We start from the raw sequence: 21,589 nt of genomic DNA on the forward strand, positions 1-21,589 counted from the left end.
GGTCGCCACTTTTTTTTATCGCTAGCGTCATTTTGCAGCAAAGTTTTAAAGTTTTTTTAAAGAACCATCGATAAAAATGAAGATTAGATCGCATACAACAAAATTCCCTAGGAAAAAATTGGGAAAAATTTTTTTGGGGGGCACATTAGGTAGACCTCAAGATTCAGAAAATTTTCAAGCGGCCAATGGCCACTAGACTCAAAAAACTTGGTGGCCACCAGTTTTACTGGGCTTCGAAAACAGCGCTCTAGTACAAGAATGGGGGGGGGGGGGGATTTCAATTTGTATTTTTTGAATCAAATATTATGAAAGTGGTGCTAAAAGAATGCAAACAAGAAATATAAATTATATTAATCATAGAAATATAAGAAGGGGATAAGATAATAAGAAAGGAGCTCCTGAAGCAAATGATTCATTCCATCCATTTAAAGTTTCATAAGAAAAAAAAAATCATTAAACCGAAAATATAGTAGTGTACACAGTACCATGGTCCCACAGTGAAAAAAAAAAGGAATTTCCCATAAAAACAACAACAAATTCCTTTAAAATCTTTTTGTAAATCATTGTAAACGCCATGGCAGTAAGAATCAACATGCACTTTTCAGGTAACTATTTTAATGAAAAAAATTAAATGCAAGAAAATTAGCCCGAAGGGAATAGAAAAAATATTAGATGAACATATGATTTGAATTTTTTCAAATAATTAAGATTTTTTTTTTTTTTTTTGGCATAAAAATAATTAACTACAAACCTCCTCCAGTAATATACAAATTGGCATTTACCAAGAATATATTTCCAAAAAAAAAAAAAAAATATTCTTTTTGCATTATTTGAACTAAGAGTATGACCAAACATGGCGACTACGTTCCATATGCAGCGTCTCCATGTTAGGATGACTATGAAGGGAAAACGATCAAAGGACTTTCTATTTGGCTTATATTTTAATCTGATGCGATTGAAGATTAAAAAATTACAACAATTATTCGAATAAATAGAAACTAGCCCCCGTTGTTTAAACGAATTTCAATGGAACCTATTCCTAATTGATTGCGAGTATTAGCGTCCACATCACAGCAGAAATATAAGATATAGTTTATAGAAATATAGTTTTTTTTTTCTTTCTACAGGGTGGCGACAGGAATGGCGAAAAAAAAGTTCCCTGACTTTTCCCTGATTAAGTTCACTGAATTTCCCTGATTAGCATTACCATGGGTAATGGTTTTCTTCCTTTACCCTACCTGAAAACCATTGCATATTAAATAAAATGCAGTGTTTAAAACGTTTTAAGCTGTTAATTAAAAATATATTTTGAAAATAAGCTTTTTTTTTTTAGTAAATATAGTATATTAAAATATCTACAGAGGAATATTATAGGAAATCTAAAACAAATTCTCTTTACTTCCAGTAACCTGTTAACATAAGAAGTCTGAGAAATTATTAAAACCACTCTAAAGACATATCTAATTATGATAAAACTAAAAAAGTTTATTTGGAAATAATTTTGAACTGGATTTTCAAGCAGCATAATTGTTGCTGCGAGAATAACAAGTAATTGTGAAAGTATAGAAGTAATGCAGTTTTACTTACATAAATAATGGACATATTTATGTAATTATACAAATTGGATTATAAAACAAATTGGAACAAAATTATTATAAAACAAATTGGAACCTTTTTAAACAACCAGTCATATTGAGCTATTCTCTAATGAAGAACTTAGGTTTTAATGAAGGAATACAGCATTTTTTCTATTAAAAAATAGTAAAAATATTTACATGTACACAAGTCAATTTCAAATGATTTCATTATTAGTCAAAAAAAAAAAAAAAAAAACTTCTGCAACAACATTGAAATGCAAAAAAACAATAATTAATTTCAAATTTTATAGTGTATAACTTGGTTTTAAAATAAAAGAATTTTAAAGTCTGGAAAAAAAAAAACCTTTGTATAATCTAAAGCGACAGCAAATAATAAAATGGCAAAAAAAAAAGTTGATTTTCATTTGACATTCAATTTTAGCAATTAAATCCAAACATCCAAGTAAAATACCTTTAGAGCTCTTAGCAGTATCAATTTTTTTTTAAAAAAAGAAAAAGATTTTTTCCTAAAATTGTGATTACAGTATGCTAGCTACTTCAAGACAATGAGTAAAGGAAATGGAGCTAAGTCTAATGGCGGCTTCCTCTTTGCCTGTAGGGTTGTTTATTTTATGTAGCATGGAACGCCTGGCAGAAAAATTCACACTACGTAAAATAAACAACTTTACAGACACAGAAGCTTAGGTAGTTTATCCTGTGGATAATAACTTAAGATTCAATACTTTGACCTTAAGGAAAAAAAATGCACAAACATGTGTCAGTGTATAATAGCACCTCAATAATTTTACTTTTTTTTAAACAAATAATTGGTGGAAAATGCATAGGAAATAAAGGTATTTAATTTTGCAAAGCAAAAAAAATAATTTTTGTCTTCATTTGATCAATTTTCCCTGAATTTTTATTATTTTTTCGAAATTCCTTGATCTTTCCCTGATCAATAAAGTTCCCTGACTTTTCCCTGATCTCCCTGATCTGTCGCCACCCTGTTCTATTTTTAATGATGTGTAGGATTTTTAATGAAATACAGGATTTATGGGACAACATGGAACACTGATTATGGCAAAGGAATGATAAAACGGGGTGCGGGAGGGGTGGGGTGGGGGGCTTTGTGCGGTCAAAAACAAGTTGCCTTTTCAAGTTTTAAATTAATTAATTTGTCTTCCTATTTTGACGATTTTCAGAATAAAGGCTGTTTGAGTTATTTTTGAATCAAATAGGATCGGAACGACCTTCGAGGTTTTATGTAAAAAAACATACAATATGGTGTTTTTTTTTTAATTTGCATAATATTTTCATACTTTCAAAACACAATTTAAAGCAAAACATAAAAACTGTTTGGAAAAAGAATTTGAAAAAAGTAATACAGGATTCATACACTTTTGGTTACAAAAAAATTCCCTGACTTTTCCAGGTTATTTTTTAGAAAATTCCAGGATACTTGCTTCATTCAAAATTAAGTTTAAGTAACAATATTTTCAAAATAGTCAAAATTGTTCAAAGTAGCAATGCGTAAGAACTGAAACTTTTCCACTTGTAAAATAGAAAAAAAAAAAAAAAAAACTTGGATTTTTTTTAAAAAATTCCTGTTACAATTAAAGTTTTTTTTTAAAAACATTTTGCTCAAAATTGTTTTCATTTGTTTACTATTTGTTAAAAACAAAGTACTTTCAACATATTTTAGCATTTCTTTGCTGCCACATGTCATGAAATATTAGCGTTTTGCTGTAATCGGTAGCTATCTTTCTCCGCTTTTGGTTTACGATTCTTTTTTTTATTTTCTTATTAGAATGTAACACAAAACGTATTGAGCAAAGTACAAAGCTATTTTTCAGTATAAATATGATTAACTTGTTGCATCGATGGGCATACCATATAATGCATTCTAACAAAAGTCAACATCCATCGATCATAGGCCAATGCCAATAATCAGTTTTTTTTTTTCTTTTGCATATAAAGGATGCTTGCATTAAAATTAAAAATTTTCTTTTTTGCACATTTACTTTCAATAGACGTTGTTTTCAATAGACACTGAGATAAACAACTAATTATGTTTTTGTTGAATTTTTGTCTACTTCCATCTCGCAAACGACCAAATATGGCGACTAAGTAAAAAATTTAAGATAATGAGTAGATTTTTGAATTTGTAGCATAAAAGTAGTTATAAATATTAATTAATCCTTAAAAACTATACTTAAGACAAAATAGTCGGTTTTTAGCACATAAGCGTCTAAATCAATTAGAATTTTAAAAAAAAATGTTCTGGAGATAAAATTTTGAATTTTTCCAGCAAATAATTATGAATTATCCAGAAAAAAAGGGCACATTTTGCGTTGTTATCAGTAGTTTGCATTGCAATAAACATCCAATGCCATTTTCGGAAATTTACGCACTTAAAAAGTCTTGTGTACTGCATCTTGGGAATGACCAAATATGGTGACTACGACAAAAATTAAGAAATAATTTTTTGAATTTGTAGCATGAAAACAATTTAAAAATAATAAATCTTCGTGAAACTACAGTTCAGTTGAAAAGTTTTTAGCACATTTGCGTAAAAAGCAATGAGGATAAGACTAAGTTTTAAGGACAAAATTTGTTCATTTCTCAAGAAAATTACATATTTAAAATAAAATTAAATAAAAAAGTTTGTAGCGTATTTTGCGTTGTTTTCATTAGTTTGCTGTTAAAGAAAACATCCAATTCTGCTTTGCTTTTGGAAACTTAGGCATTTAAGCATCGTGTCTATTTCCATCTTATGAGTGACCAAAAATGGCGACTATGTTTCATTCGTAGCTGAAAAGACTTTTCGATTCAAAAACGATTTTCCCAAGTGACTCTACCATCCGCAGGCTTGTGCTTTAGATGCAGGAAAATATGCTTCTCCAGTTAAATTTGTGCATAATTCCTGTTCACCCTAGGATTTTTTTTCTTTGGAGCTATTGAGGGGCAAAAATAGTGTCCGCTGAAGTTTTTTTTTTTTTTTTTTTGGTCGCTTTTTAAATTTTATTGCCAGCATCATTTTGCCTCAAAATGTTTACATTTTTTTTTTCAGGAAACGTCGATAAAAACGAAGATTAGAACTCAACGTACGAAATTCCCTGGGGAAAAATTGGAAAAAAAATTTTTGGGGGCAAAATTTGAAATTTCCCAGACATTTTAAACTATGTCATTTTCCCTGACAATTCCAGGTTTTCCCGGAGCGAACGAACCCTGTTTAATAACCGTATTTTCCTGCGTATTATCCGCGGCCGGCCTATAATCTGCAAGTTCTAAAATGGACTTGAAGAAAAAAAAAAAGCTTCGTATAATCCGAGGCCGTTTATAATACAATGTAAAAATATAAAAGTTTTGAATTTAATATACCATTTGAGCAACTAAACTGAAAACGTAAAAGGTAACTTCTTCAAAGGTATAATCAAAATTCATCTGGAATATAATCTAAAATATAATGATTTCTTCTTGTGAATCATGATTATAATACACTAATTACTTGAAAAACAAAGAGTCAAGACAAAAGAGCCAACGCTCTAGTCTTGTGCAAATGGCTTCCTAATTCACTGTATTCTTGCTTATTTTACATGCCCTGAATCGCGTAAGAGGAACATTCAAGCAACGTAAAATAACCAACATACAGGCAGGCAGTGAGAAAGAACATGGAAGCTGTGTAAAATAAACAACATTCAGTCGGAGTAAGGTCTCTATCGGTGAATCCTTATTGTACTGATACATCTGTGGAGTGGTGTGGAATTCTTTTCTTTGGATCTAAAATAAAAAATAACCCCCCAAAAAAAGTTGGCGACTGTAGAAATTTTTTTGGGGGTCGCCAATTCTGAAAACTAAGTTGCCACGTGGCAAGTGGCGACCGTAAATCTTGACCTTTAACATTAGGAAAATTCCCTGACTTTTCCCTGACATTTTTGACTATGTCATTTTCCCTGACAATACCAGGTTTTCCCGAAGCGTACGTACCCTGTAGTACCGCTTGCTAACAGTTAGGTATAGTAATATTGTTCGCCAAATGGGCAATACACTGCCAATTAAATCCACAAATTTATAAGCCGTTTTTTCTCACTCCTATTTCAAGTAATGGAATCGATGAATGGGTCGGGGCAACGGAGCTCAACTTGCCAGATGTGAACAGTATGTGCTGTACTGTTAGTTAATAATTAAACACAAATTGTCAGTAATAGAGGGACGACTTGTTGGGGGAAGTCGATAAGTAACCCCAAATATTGGTGCTGACAGTTTGGAGAAAAAAATGTTGGTTTACTCTGTCCCCACCGAAGCGCATTTCTTTTTTTGCAGACTATCCCACTAGTCAGAGAAACATCTCTTTCCGATGGAACAGAAGATGCCATCACTATCAAATACTTTTAAAGCAACTTTTACCAGCTTTGAATTTTTAAAGCTATAATTTTCACCATAGCAACATATAGGATTTTCCTTTAGTTTAGGAACTGGAGCCTTGAAATAGACTGCAAGTTTTGGCACCAGACTACCAGTGTCAGGTTCTTCCAATAGCTTTGACCTCTACCTCACTCTCTAGCTCATCTTCTACTATCTTGTAGTGATCTTCCCAAAAACCATCACACAGAAAAATTAATCTTATAAAGTGGGTGCAAAAAATAATTTTTTTTTTGGCAACTCCATAAGTAAACTTAATTACCTAGCGAGAAATTTGGAGCAAATTTTATAATAATTTTCAATTGAAATGCAAAAACATCAACATCGAAACCAAAACATCGATTTTCCAAAAAACATCGAAAGTAAAACATCGATGTTAAAAACATCGATGTTTCCAAAACATCGACATCGATGTCGCACCCCTAATGTACAGACAGATAAATAGGTAGATAATTATGTAGATAGACAGATAGATATAGATAAGTATACAGATAAGTAGATAAGTAGATAGATAATTAGATAGATATATAGATACATACATAGATAGATAGATAAATAAGATGCATAAATAGGTAGATATATAAATAGATAGACAAGTAGATAGATAACTAGATAGATATAAAGATACATACATAGATAGATAAGTAGATAAATTGATAGATAGATAAGTAAATAGATATATAGATAGATAAGTGGATAGATAGATGTATAGATAGATAGATAAGTGGATAGATAGATATATAGATACATAGATAAGTGGATAGATAGATAGATAAGTAGATATATAGATAAATATATAGATAGCTGGATACAGATAAGTAGATAGATAGAAAAATAGATAAGTACATTGATAGATGGATAGAGATATAAAAAGATAGATATAGATAGATAGATATAGATTGTTATATAAATAGATTGATAGATAAATAGATATAGATAGTTAGATAGATAGATCTCAAAGAAACTTAGTTTCTTTTTGAATCGAAATTTATCATGTTCATTCACTGGGACCAATTTGTGTTCACTTACTGGTTCGAGGTGTTCATTCACTGGGTCGTTGTGCCATTTTTTCTTTAAACACCTAAAAAAGTCGGAAGGGATACCATTTGAGTTACCGCGATTTTTTAGAGATATTTACATATATCAATAAAAATGTTTTAAACTATCACGATCTGTATAGTATATAATTTAAAATTACTAGGATTTTTAAAAAATGAAATTGTGCTTTAATTAGGATTTGTAGTGATTGTTGTGTTGATATTATTTTGGGACTGTTGCTTTTACAATTTAAAGAATTTTTCTCATCTATTGAGAAAGGACAAGCAACACAGGGTCTTTGTTCCTTTCTCCTGTAGGGGACTGTGCAATTACTTAGATAACCTGCTCAGCACCAGTTACCATCTGACGGAGATCAAGATTTTAAGGGAAATATTTTATTTACTTAAGAACTCTTGACCTTATATTGGAGTGGGAATTTTAAAGAATTTTCTGTGCTAACCTCTTTTCTACTCCTACACATAATCCTGATTTATATCGTGTAGCTCCCCCCCCCCCCCCCCCCCCGTTTTGTTGCTGTTTAACCTCTGCCCTTGTCGGCCATTAATCTGCATTGATTGACAAAATCTACACCAACATGAGTGAAGCCACGGGTAAAAGCTAGTTAACAATATTTGAACTAGGGGTACTACATCAATGTTAATGTTTTGGAAACATCTATGTTTTTAGCATCGATGTTTTACTTTTGATGTTTTTGGAACATCAATGTTTTTGGTTCGATGTTAATGTTTTTTGTATTTTAAAATCACTGAGAAGTGACATCGATTGCTAAATATCAATGTTTCAAAACATCGATCTTCAAAATGAAAAAAAAAAGAACTATATGGTATCTATAAATTGACCCAAAAACATTGAACTCTCGAAAACATCGACATCACCTAAATTTGAAAAGTGCAGGAGCTGAGCTCCTGTTAGCAACCGTGCAAAATAAGCTCAAACAGGATTGCCAACTGCTCCGCATTTTGTGGAGTTGCCCCGCAAAAATTTCGAAACTTCTCAAAAAGGTTATTTTGTTCCTCATTTCCCGGCCGAGCGTTTTCAAGCATGACATAATGTTTAAAGCAGTTTTTTATTTTTATGTTAGTGCGTAAAATGATTATTAAAGCTCAAAAACGATTTTAGACAAGTGGTTCTCGATTTTTTAAAAACTGGATTTTATGCAAAATACGGAGCTGCTCCGCAAAATTTCAAAATGCTTCTTGAAATCACCACAGATGCTCCTCAAGTTTTTTCTTCAAGGTTGGCTCAGATATATACTGAATCCTCATTGCTTGGAGAATAACATGGAAAGGAATTTAAAAAAGTAAATCTGCTGCTGCTAATGTTCAGATTATTGGGAATTTTCCAAAAACATTGAAGCTTCAAATGTAATATAAAGTAAATGCATTCAAAAGAAACACAGGGATGTTTTTCAATGTATTATAAGCATAAACAGCGACAGGAAATCTTCCTCTGTTCTGATTTGTTTTTTTTTTCTGTTGACTTGCGAAATGCGGTGTTGTACGTTAACGTTATTAGTTAGGGAATATATATATATATATATATATATATAAGGTATACAAGCCAAATAACAAGTTTGAAACATCTTATACAAAAAATAATGATGAGAAAAAGGAAAATACAAGTAGCAATTTTATAAAAAAAAGTCGAAAGTTTGAATCCAGAGCTAATCAGCTGTGGAGGATTCAATAAATATGGTCAAAAGACCAAAAAATTTAATTACAAGCTAAAAAGAGAATGTTTAAGCTCCAGTGTATGCAATACAGAGTAACATTGAGCTAAATGCACCACATGTGAAACTAAACTATAAAAAAAAGAACTTAAACCTAAAATTAAAAGCGCTGGGGTTCGTCTTGACTAATTAGGAAAAACAAATTCCGATAATAATTAGCCTTCCACAGGACAGTACCAGCCAATAACTTAAATCATCTTACCTTGAGATCCGAAAAGAACAAACTAAATTCGGGGGTCGCCAGATTTTCAATAACACTTGCCTGGTCCTTTCCGCTATGCCGGAAAAATCAAGCTTAGGGAAACAAAATTAGTACTATAAAAATATATATATATATTCAGCTTAAAGATGAATATAAGTTCTATACATATCTTATTAGTGTTAATAAAAAGGTTAATTTTGTACAAATATTTACTAACAATGTAATTTGTTATTTTAAAACTTTTTGCAATTTTTTTAAAAAAAATATTGTTTAATAACAAATATAATTTTATAAACATTAAATTAAAACTTAAGTAGTAAACAATTAAGCAGTAACATACCGCCCTTAAACCAGTGCAAAAGAATTTACCATAGCTATTCAATAAACAAAAGTTAAACTTGCCTCTCTAACATTATCTAAAATAATTTATTTTGAAAAAATTATGAACAAATCACAGTAACAATGATTGTTTCTGAATTGATTACTTTTTTGGCATATAATTAAATCCATTGATGACCTACCATAAATAACAAGCACATTATATGCAATACAATTTTTTTTTTTTTTTGAAAGAAGGTTACTTTTGCGAATTAGTATCTATTTTTTTCCTTACAGTAGTTTGCTTTCTGATTGAGAAAATTTACTTTATTTTGTTACAGAATAAACCTTGAATTATCTGGCATGCCCGATAATGCGGGGTTATATATATATATATATATATATATATATATATATATATATATATATATATATATATATATATATATATATGTATATATATATATATATATATATATATATATATACACATTAGGGTGTCCTTATTTATATGGGAAAATTTTTTTTTCGGAATTCAACAAGTGACGCCCCCTAGTTTTGTGACACTATAATAAAAAATAATCGGTGCAAAATTTTAACTCGATCGGTCAATAATAACACGTGCCCCTAGAACGTTGAACTTTAACACTTTCGATAATTTTCCCACAAATCTTCCGAGTTTTTACTTCGGACCCCGTACATCTTTTCTCCTATGTTTGCAAAATATTTTTACAGCAAGGTAGCACTAAAATTAGTCTTTTCAATTACTTTATATCGTCTAAAGATTTTACATTGAATTAGAATGAAATATTGCTGAAGAAACTTTACCTTAATCGTACGCTTTTCTCAATGTATCTCAATCGTGTGCATTTTTTTCCACCTCTAGTCTTGGAGTGTCTGTAAAATACTAAATTGCTTTGTGACTCATATTTGGTAAATTGATTGTGAAATTCTTCGATTAATTGTGCTCTATCTGTTTTATTGACTTGTAATTGATTCTATAAGGAGGAAGATCTTTACTAAGAAAGTATTCCAAATCATCTACTGTTATTTTAAAGGACTAGAATGGGTTGCTGTGAAAAACTATATCTTCATGCAACATTTAACTGTAAAACAACAATCTCTTCACGTAGTTACGGGCAATCTCTTTACGTAGTGTCAATTTAAATTGCTTCCTAAATATATAAATTTTCAAACAAGAAATTCCTTTTGCCACCCCTCTGGGTCAGGGATAAGCTCCAGGTTGCCGAAAACATATCCCTGTAGGAGGGAGGACTTCTCCAAGAAATATTATTACACATTATGAGAATTCTCTGTAATATTTCTTAATTCCGCTTTATATGAACAATAATATGTCATCAAATTCTTCTTTTAGAATTTGAGTGGTATGTGTAATTTTGGAATTTTGAAGCGCTTAAATAATGGAATATCGAGTCTAGAACTAAGAAAGGCAAGAACTTCTTTAAAGACACTCTGCAGTACGATTTCAAGTGCATGATGATAGCAATACAAATGCAATATATCACCGTTCAGCTTTTGCTCTAAAAAATTACATGCACAATTTATACGGCCGGTATTGTAAGCCGCTGTATAAAACACTACAGCTTCGAACAGTTAGCAATAAAAGCAATCATCTAAGATATCATATACAACTAAAGAAATATCTCAGAAATTCTGAGTAGCTGTTCAACATTGGAACCTGAAGCTATCATGGTAAGTCTATCGGCGTTTTTTTCCAGTTACATCTGGATGTATAGCTTTGTATCCCAGGAAATAACTAAAAAATTTTAATTTAAATTCATGAAATCTGATTTTACCTCTCGAAGATTTTCTCTTGCTCTCTTAAGGGATGTACAATTGATCATAAGGTTATTTGGATTTAAATTTCCTGCATCTACATAGGCTGTTAATAAATGAGCAGCAACTTTATACCTAATATGGCATTTGTCTAACGGTGATGAAAGGCGAGATGATATCAATAGTTGGCAAGCTTTTTTGCATTGTGGTAGACTAGCTGTAGAAAACAAAAGTTCAACAGGTTAAGATAGATAGTCATTTCGGTTTCTAAATCTTGTGAATCGCAAGAATTTGATGATAATAAAGGACTCTGTACTGAATATAGATTTCTACATTGTTCCGATCTGAATATTTTTTTTAAAATTTATATTTTAGCTATGTAAAATACAGTATATTTTTATGTTTGGAGCAATCGAGGATTTTTCGAAATTTATATTTTTAAAATTAAAAATTACATAAGCATTTAGGTATGTTTATAACTAAAGAACAGCGAATTAAAATATAATTGAAATTATTAATATTTATAGCATTGAAACCTTGCGACTCTATTTGCCACACCTATTACATACACAGGGATTTTTGTAAATCAACATCCCCAAAGCCTGCAGGAGGCAATTTGTTGTTGTCCAAGATCATTCATTAATGGCCTATAGAATCCCTTGTGTCCATCTTGGTGGGAGGAAACATTCCCCTGCCGCTTGGTTGGAACAAGCGCAGAAAAGCGGTAAGCTTGACCTAAAGCCATTGGTGTACATGTACCCTCTGTAAGACGTTAAATTTTACAGAATGAAAGTGAAAGAATGGTTGATCTGGAAGTATCAGCACCTATTGAGGTTCAAAATTACTTTAAATATAGAACGTTAGAATATTGTTACATAAAAATGAGAAAATCCGCAATTTTTTCTTCGAAACTCAAAGAAGGGGGCCCTAGGGGCACGTGTTAATATTAATGGATTGGCTTAAAATTTTGCAAGGATCAGTTATTTGTATAATGGAACAAATTGAGGGGGCGTCGCGTAAAATATCTGCAACTTCAAAAATAAGGACCACCCTAATATATATCCTCTATAATATTAAAATCTGTTCGCGTCTGTCTGTCTGTCTGAAGATCTATCTTCTCTAGAACCACTGCGAATCGGGAGTCAAACAAGATACCGATCAGTTCGAAATTTTCCAAAGAAAACAATAGGATCAATCTCGTAATTGTGCGACTTTAATTAGCAGAGATATTAATTAAAACGTTAATTAACATAACGTTATTCAGGAATTTTTATTTCTTTCCTGTTGCCATTTTGCATATGCGCGAGCAAGTAAAATTCTAATAATTGTTTTAAAAGAGATTTTTTGGCTGCTGTCCAAATCTTAAAACAACGTTTCCATCTAGAATTTCATTTTAAATTAGTTTAAAATTGGTTGCCCTATTCGAACGTAGCCTTTATTTTATCGTCTGTCCTTTTTTTATTTTTTACATTCAACGTTCTTAATTCTTTTCAGCATATGAAAGTTGTTTCTTTAGCTATGTTTATTGATTGTAGTGTAAGCCCAGTAGCAGAAACTTTCTAGCCAGTCTGCGACACTATTTCCGGTAGTTGAAAATAATCTGCAGCATTATTATTAGTTTTATTTTAAGTTTTAATAAAATACACAAGTCCTTTGTGAAGGCCAAGACTTGGACAATTTTCCAACTGGCCAGTGGCCACTAGACCCAAAAAACTTAGTGGTCACCACTGCCGCTGAGTTTTAAAGCAATAAGGGGGGGGGGGGGAAGCAGCTTTCACTACTTTCATAAAAATAAATAGAACTCTACACACTATGAAAACCAATTCTTCAAGACATATTAATTTTAATATAGAAAATTTGCATTGAAATGGGTTTTTAAATTTTTTAAATTAGTAAATGAGAAGTTGGCAGGAAACTGCATTTTAGATGAAATATTTAGCTTATAGCAAAGCCTTCAAATCAATGAGGATCAAATACAACTGTGCAGATAATAATTCGCATTTTTCAAAAAAATATTTTATAAAAAGAAAAAAAAAACATGATTTATTGAACACTTTATGTTATCTTCAATAGTTTGTGTTGAGGTAAACATCCAATTCTGTTTTTGGAAACTTAGGTAAGTATTAGTATCGTTTATTTCTATCTTGCGAATGGCCAAACATGGCGTCCACGCGAAAAATTCATGGTTATAAATAGATATTTGAATTTGTTGCATAAAAGTAGCAATAAATTCAAAATCCTTAAAAAACTACAATTTATGTGAAATAGTCAGTTTTTAGCGCATTAGCCTCTAAAGCAATGAAGATAAGATAATATTCTGAAGATAAAATTTTGCAATTTTAAAGACTATAATTAAGAATTATCCAAAAAAAAAAGACACATTTTGCTTAATTTTCAGCAGTTTGCATTGCAATAAACATCTAATTCCGTTTTTGAAACTTAGGCACTTCATGAGTCTTACGTACCAACATCTTGGCGACCAAACATGGCGACTACGCTAAAAATTAAGATATTAATTTCTGAATTTGTTGCAAAAAATATTTTCAAAATAAAAATCCTCATGAGACTAAACTTTAGTAAAAAAGTTTTGGCGCTTTTGCGTCCAAAGCAATGAGGATATGGTGAAATTTTCACATAAAATTTTTCACTTCTCAAGAAAATTATTTTAAAAAGTAAAAATAAAAAAACGATTTGCTGTAGATTTTAAGTTATTTTCATTTCTTGGCAGAAAGATAATACATCCAATTCATCTTTGTTTTTGAAAACTTTTGCACTTTTCTACTTCGATTTTGTGAATGACCAAATAGGGCGACTATGTTTCTAGTTGAAATGCTGAAGCACCCATCACTCAAAAAGCGATCTCCAAACGATCTTTTTAAAGTTGTATTTCTTTTTTTTCTTTTATTTATTTTTTTTCCCCCTTCCTTTCGTTTTGTTCTTTGGTAAAATTATCTGCAGGCCGCCGAAAAATCTGCGACGCGCGTCTCGCAGTTTCTGCTACCGGGAGTGTAAGTTTATTATTCACCGACCTCATATTTTGGTACATTTAGGATGTGCGACTAATTATGTTTATTTTGTTGGACTTTTTCCCGTCACATGGGTGAGTTTTCGAATTGTAATAACTCTCTTTTTCCTTCCTGTTTCTATTTTTGAAATACAGTTTGTATCGTTAAAAGAACATGTCAAATTAAGATTGTTTGAATTTCATTAAGTGAAACAGAGTTGAATAAAAATATTGTTTTTAAGGATTTTAACTAAAGCTTAATTCGAATCTGATGACTTGGTATTAAATTAATGCTAATTGGTATTTATTAAGTCTTGGTGCTTTAGTATCACGTAAGCAACCAAAAAGTATGTGTCATTTTATGTAAAAAAACTGATCGTAATTGTACATACAAATGTTTCAGATAGTCTATCAGATTTAATTCAGTTTAAAGTGAGCACAGATTATAATTGATAATGCATGTATTTTTATCTTTTGTGTTAATTGAAAATACGCATAACTTGCATTATTGATAACTATGATTAACTTTAAAGAGATTTTTGCCAAAAATATGCTCTACTGGTGTTTTGCAAACCTTGCATTACGCGTATTTATTTACTCCTTAGCGCTTTAGAAACCAAAGTCAGAGTAATGCAAAAACATCAATTGGACATCTCTTTCGTTTTTTAAGTAGCCCGTGCAACGCCGGGCACGCAGCTAGTATATATATAAAATCTGAAAATATCATGACAACTAATTTAGAATTGAACTAAGCTATATTATCTTTTCTTTGTCAGGTATGTCCTGGAAGGGCATAATGCTCTCTCTTGGCTTGCTCTGGATTCGAAGTATAATGACAGACGTTCTTGCCTTCCTATACACATGCAGATGTTGATGCAATTATATGACATCGTAGAAGCTATTTTGTGATAGCCAGATGTGGTGATATTTAGTATATAGACTTCATGTTCATAGAAACTCATGCAGTTGTTAAAAATGTTATCTGAAACTATACATACATATATAGTTGTTAGAAAGAAAATTGACTATTTTATTCAAAAATATTTTTATGACTATGTTTTCATTACCTTATAAATGATACTTATAAGTGATAGTTAGAAACTAAATTGGAAGAAAAAATCTTTTAAACTTGTTTTAATGTATTTAAAACTTGCAAAACCTAAGTCATAGTTATTATTATTATTTTTTTGGTTATTATATTTATAGATTATTTATATAAAGATATTAAAAAATTGTTTTCTTTTTCTAATTTTATGACTAATCTTTTAATAATCTGAGAAATTGCCTCATCTATAAATACATGCTCCATAAGTTTGTATTGTGTGAAAAGGAATATACTGTATCTATTCGTGTGTAATATCTATTTCAATGAGGCATTTTTTGTTTTCAAATCATATTTTCAAATCATATTTTCATTATTTTTTGTACATTTTCTCCATTTTGTACATTCATGAATGAAAGAGATTTTGTTATGACGTCAGATTGCTTTTAATGAGGTTTTATCTAACACTAGATTCATTTATGCTAGAGAAGTGACGGTAAGAGAAAGACATACCTAAAATATTTTAATATAATACTTATTAAATATTTTTGTAAGGGAGAAAAATTTAAAGCCACAACCTAATGTATATTATATTAGCTATTATGGATAAATTTTAGAGTGCATTTTCTGAAATGCAAATTCTTTTGAGTCTCTTCTCTCAATTCTTTGAGTTGTTTGTACAAAAAATTACCGGCTGTGAATTCTTTTCAAGTATATTCTTATGTTATCTGCAAGAAAATCTGAACCTGTTTGATTGTCAAAAGAATTTATTTACACTTTTTCGTAATAATTGTAAGTTTTGTTGTCATTGCCTACTTGGAATTTCTAATTAACATTTGAAAACTTTGGCGCAATATAACCAATATCCGAGTAGTTCAATGCAAAATTATTTATCAAATTTTTACAGTCATTGAAATTCATGTTTAATGCATACATTCTTAATGACTGAAAGTATTACGTAACAGTAATTGCTTATCATTTTTTTTTTGCAATTTACATATTTTATTCATATTCCTGATTCATTGTATGTAACATTTTTTTTTTAATTTTTTTGCAATGTTAAATCATTTTGTAACAACAAAATAGTTTTAAAACTTTATTTTGCATTTGGATTTTGAAATTAGAGACTTGTATAAAAAAAGTTTCTTCAGGTTTTTAGGTCTAATAAAGCAGATGAATGTTCAAATCAGTTTACATGCATTATCTATTTTAATTATTTTTAAAAGAAATTGTGTCTCCCCAAGGAATTATTGCTATTTGGCACATTTTTTGAGCGGATTCTTTGAAACCTCATTTGCAATGCTTTAGCCAATGAACAAGTGATTCTACTTTAAATTCAACTTAACGTTTTCTAATAATTTTCAAGTTTTTAAACTTTTGCTTTTAAAAATGCATGCTTTGAACAAAAAAAAAAATTCTTTTTTTAACAACATCGATACTTACTTTTAAATATCAGATTTGCCTTTCTACAGCTATAGGAGGATTTACAAAAATAACTATTTTTTAAGCATATGATGTGTTTTATAAACATGTTATTTTTCTAAAAGAAGTCATTTGCCTTAATACGTGTATTACAATTTACCTTACCTTGATAAAATGTAGGAAATTTTAATGAATAATTTTCTTTTTAAATAACCAATTTTATCATATTTTTAAGACAGTTTGAATTACCATGTGCATTTTCTTTATGTTTCTGCAAATCTTATATAATATAAAGCCATGGCTGGTAAGGTTAGTAGGAGGAAAAAGGGAATTTTTCTTGCCCTGAATTTAAACTTAAATAAATTTATGTAGCCTATCATCACCTTAGAGCAACAGTAAAACATCTATGCCTCAGAACAAAAGTTAGTTATCCAACTGTTGTTTTGAGGTGATAACATACTGTTTTGAGTTACTAAGTGTTTCCTTTTCTGTTCAGTAGCTGTTAAATAAGTATTTAACAATCTTTATATGTTTGTTTATTTATTGCTTTAATTTACTTATTTATTAAAATTGTTATTCACAAATTGCAATTCTATAACTGTAAGTGTAACAATACATAGTGTTGCATATTTAATTCCTTTATCTGATTTTAATATACCAGCTCTCTTGCTAAATAGTTGATAACAACTCCAAATTCACCTCTTTCACATATATAAAGCATATTTAACAGCACTATGTAAAATGTTTCACATTTAGTTGTTGAGAAAAATATGCTTAAAGATTGAACTCTTTCTGGTGATAAAATATTAAATCTTAGTTGATGATCTATAAAATAATTACTGTTAGTAAATAAAATTACATTGAAATCTCTATAATCTGGGCCTGGATAGGAATCTAATCAGGGCTGAGAGAAAAAGAAAATATATAGATTATCTATATAGCGAATGAGAAAATGGTTAAGGAATGTGAATTAGTTTAGAAATTTAATTAAAGTGACTATTTTACCACCTACATGCATTATTGTATTATCTTTTAAATTATCTCTCCAACTTAGGTTGCTTAATGGGGTTGTTTCCAAAATTTTAAAAGTGTTTTTTATTTTCTGAAAGAGCATGCTTAAAAACATAGGATCTGACCATTTTTTAAATAATATGACTAAGTTCAATATTTAAAAAAAATTACTTTAATCGGTGCGCTTTCATTGTTTAACGCTTCTGCCAATGACATCACAAATGATGAAATGCCATTCACTGTTGCCATTCAGAAGAGCACAATATTTAATTCGCATCTTTACTCATGTGTACTGGCAACAATATGGTTGATAGCAAGCATAGAGGCAATTTTTAATTCGCTGCTTGATTATCATGACGTGGAAACGCAGTGAAAAATGTGCCAAAGGACATCATTTGTGAAATAATCATGACAACGCATTGTTTAAAAAATTGGACATTTTAAAAAATTAATTTAAAAATAACTGTTGGGAAAATGAAAGTATTTTCTGGGTCCATATTATTATTTTTGCTTATTCTATCAATTTCTGTATCTGAAAGTAGTACTTTTGACTGAAGGAAATTACCCCATTTGCTATTAAGGTTTTAATAAAAACAAATCTAGATTATTTTCATCCAAATCCTTATCATCACGTAAATTAAATCAGATTTGGAAATATTTGAATTAAAAAAAAAAAAATTTTTTTTTTTTTTTGTGTGTGTTATATTGAGGCTTTATTAATTTTTTTTTCTTTTTTGATGTTTAGTATTCATTGTAGGAAAACTCACTTGACAAGTTTTTGGTAAAACAATTTTAAATTTATTAAGGGCAGGTTTGGATTAAAATTTCGTGCCTATTATAAAAACCTGACAATCAAGTGATTGGAATCAGAGACATGCCGTTTTTCACTCTTCTTGACTTGCAATTTAAGCAAACTTTATAAATAATGTTATTTAACTTCAATCCATTGAATTCTGTTTTACAGATTTATTTAAAAATTGTATAAAAGAGCAATATGTAAACAGTACTCCACTGTAATTTCATGCTGTTTTTGTAATTATAAAACTTGTTAAGTATGCTTACTGTCTATATATATTTTCTCATGAGTTATTGCTAGTGATCAATGTATTTTGCACGACACAAAATAACTCCATTTCTTGCACTGTGGCCCGGTGAGATAAAACATTCAACATTCCTGCCTTAAATGCTTTTTTTTTCTAGTGAAAGAAAATACATTAGTTATTCCACAATATTGCCTATTTTAATACCCTTCTTTTCCCCCACAATTCTTCATCAATGAAATAATTTTTTCCTCCCTGATGTAAAGTTTGTACTCTGATAGTGAATTACATTTCTTAATGAAATGGAATAAATTCCAACAAACCTATATGTAATCAAAATTTGTATTATGTATTTTAAACCTGTTGATAATGCTAGTCTATAAATTTAGAATGTATCATGCATAGTTATTTCTTCTACGTATTTTAATGTTCAAAATTCTAACACAGTGATTTTTCATTCATACAACCATATCAGTTGAGTGTTATTGATAAAGAGGTATTGATAAAAGGAGTTTATCAATATATTCGTGCTGTATAAAGAGCTTTTTGCAATACTCATATTAAAATTTATATTAATTGGAATTAGGTTACTCTAAATTGAATGATGAATACTTTTAATGTTTAATTCCCTTTTTTAGAGTTATAAGAGTTACTGTTTGCTGAATTCTAATAAAGTATTAAATTTAAATTTGAATTGGAGAAGGAAGGAAAAAGGAGAGAGAGAAAAAAAAACTGTTGTATTAATACTTTAAGCTTGTTTGATTGCAAAATAATACTTAATTTTTATTGTTTAGAATAAAACAAAACTGTTTAAAGATCTTTACTGTTTAGAATTTACTTAAGTCTATGCATATATGTACTATATTCATAACTTATTAGATCTAGTCAAAAAATAAATAAATAACTCCTGACAACTTTTCAGGGTGAACATTTCAGTATTTTTATAAATATTTAATAAATAATAGCATTTATTTTATGCTGTGTATAACCGGAAAAATAACTGTTGCATAAATAAATATTTTTAAGAACATTCTACTGGTGAAATTAACAGCAAAATACTTTATTCTTATAAAGTTATTGTTATTAACTACTGTTATTATATATAACTTATTAAGCATTGATATTTTTCTAAGTTTAGAATAAAGCAAGTGAGATGAAAGATCAAAAATAATTTTATTTTTTATTAAAAAACCTTTTCTGCTAATGAATATATATTATTTTGTAAAAAGTTCCGGAATAACTGAAAACTATTTAAGTATCCTGTTTTACAAAAAAAAAAAAAAAAGGAAACTTCAATTCATGGCTTTATTTACTTTTCTTAGGTGACAAAAATATCTTTGTCAATTTTTTTTTTATTTATAACAAAATAATTTCTCCTTATTCAGCAAAAAGACATGTTAAAAAAAAAAAAAATCACTATTTTTTTTTTCTTAGCATTTAACTTCATAAATTACAATAGTTCATTGCAGAGAAATTTACATACATGTATATTGCAGTAAAATTAGGAGTTAAAAACAATAAAAAGTCTTTTTGTTTTGAAATACTTAATTTTAATTGTATCAGGATTAGTGTTTTTAACAGTGTCATCCCTCAACCCCTTGTTTCATATTGTGGTAACATAAATTATGATTGTGTAATGCTGCATCCTATAATCTAGTTCTTTGATTTTTTTTAAAAAATAAAGTTCAAATGTATGAACATATAAATAAATTTGGAAAAAAAGAAAAGAAAAAGAGTAGAGAATGTCATCTTATGAGTGGTGGCCCTTGGGAGGGGGCCAGGGCCCCCTCACTTTTTTCAGAAGACAATAATTTATAAATTTTTGTTAGTTTTCCTTTTTTTGTGAGTACGTGCTTGAATTAAAAAAAATGATTGTACCGTAATGTCCTGCATATAATCCGCAGATTATCTGTTAAAAAGTAAAATTAATAAGGTTAAATTATACGTTGTCGCGAAGTATCTGTGCGTATGTGTGTCCCCCCCCCTAACACCAACGCTTTGAATCTCAATATTTATAGCAGTATTCGCAGAGACCGCTACTCTTCTTGCATGCTGTTTATTTTACATATCTTGAATATTCTTAAGCGATTCAGGTTATCATAAAATAAGCAACATGCAGTAAAGGAAGAGGGCTTCATTTGCACAAGATTAGACCGTTTGCTCCTTTCTTGACTCTTTGTCATCAAGTAATTAACGCACTATAACGACAATTTAGAGAAGCAATCATTATTTTTTAGATTATTTTTATATTAGTTTTGAATTTCCCTTAAAAGTTATTACTTCTTCATGTTTTAAATTTAGTTGCTAAAATGAGTTTAATTTTATTAATTTAACAAAAAAAATTAAGAAAGTTTAAATATTTTTTCCTCCAAAAACCAGGGGGGAGGTGCGGACAAGTGCACCCATGATCTGGCCCCCTCACTTTTTCAGGGCACGAGCCGCCACTGCATCTTATGAAAAGTAGTTGAAGAAAAAGTGCATTTGCCTAATGAACTGCATACATTGCCTTACTTACAATACGTTGCTGCAATAAATCTAGTTTAATTTAATTATATGGAATTGAAACAATGAAAAAAATAAAGATAAAATTGTGAGGAATTGAAAAACAAGATATTGAAATAACAATGTGTCATTAGTAGGGAAACATTTTGGAACCCAATATTACTAATTTTACGGGAAACTTTTTTTTCTTGCCAACATGCCTCCACAAAATAAATTTTCATAGCATGCATGACATTGATTGACACTCTTATCAGTTACTGAAATGATACAGTGAAATTTGTTGTCAGACCTTGTTACCGCGAAATTGCTTAATGTGATTTATCGCTTTACATGAAATACTTGTTTGGTCCTTTGAATTAATAATTTATTGTTATGACAAAATCCAATTAAATAACTATCATGACTCTGTGAATTTCATGTTAACGAGGTTTGACTGCAATGTAAAACATTTTGTCATGCCCCAT

The 21,589-nt window shown here is 29.7% G+C and overlaps 1 protein-coding gene across 1 annotated transcript in view; it reads left to right on the top strand.

The window, feature by feature from the left end:
* LOC129217105 (mediator of RNA polymerase II transcription subunit 13-like) overlaps nt 1-15,017 on the top strand; it is a 132,638-nt gene extending 117,621 nt beyond the window's left edge. The window contains exon 30 of the mRNA XM_054851358.1: nt 14,885-15,017. Coding sequence (XP_054707333.1) covers nt 14,885-15,017 — 133 coding nt within the window. The remainder of the gene's footprint in view (nt 1-14,884) is intronic.
* Nucleotides 15,018-21,589: the final 6,572 nt, after the last annotated feature.

This window comes from Uloborus diversus, chromosome 1, assembly GCF_026930045.1.
Source record: "Uloborus diversus isolate 005 chromosome 1, Udiv.v.3.1, whole genome shotgun sequence".
NCBI classification, from domain to species: domain Eukaryota; kingdom Metazoa; phylum Arthropoda; class Arachnida; order Araneae; family Uloboridae; genus Uloborus; species Uloborus diversus.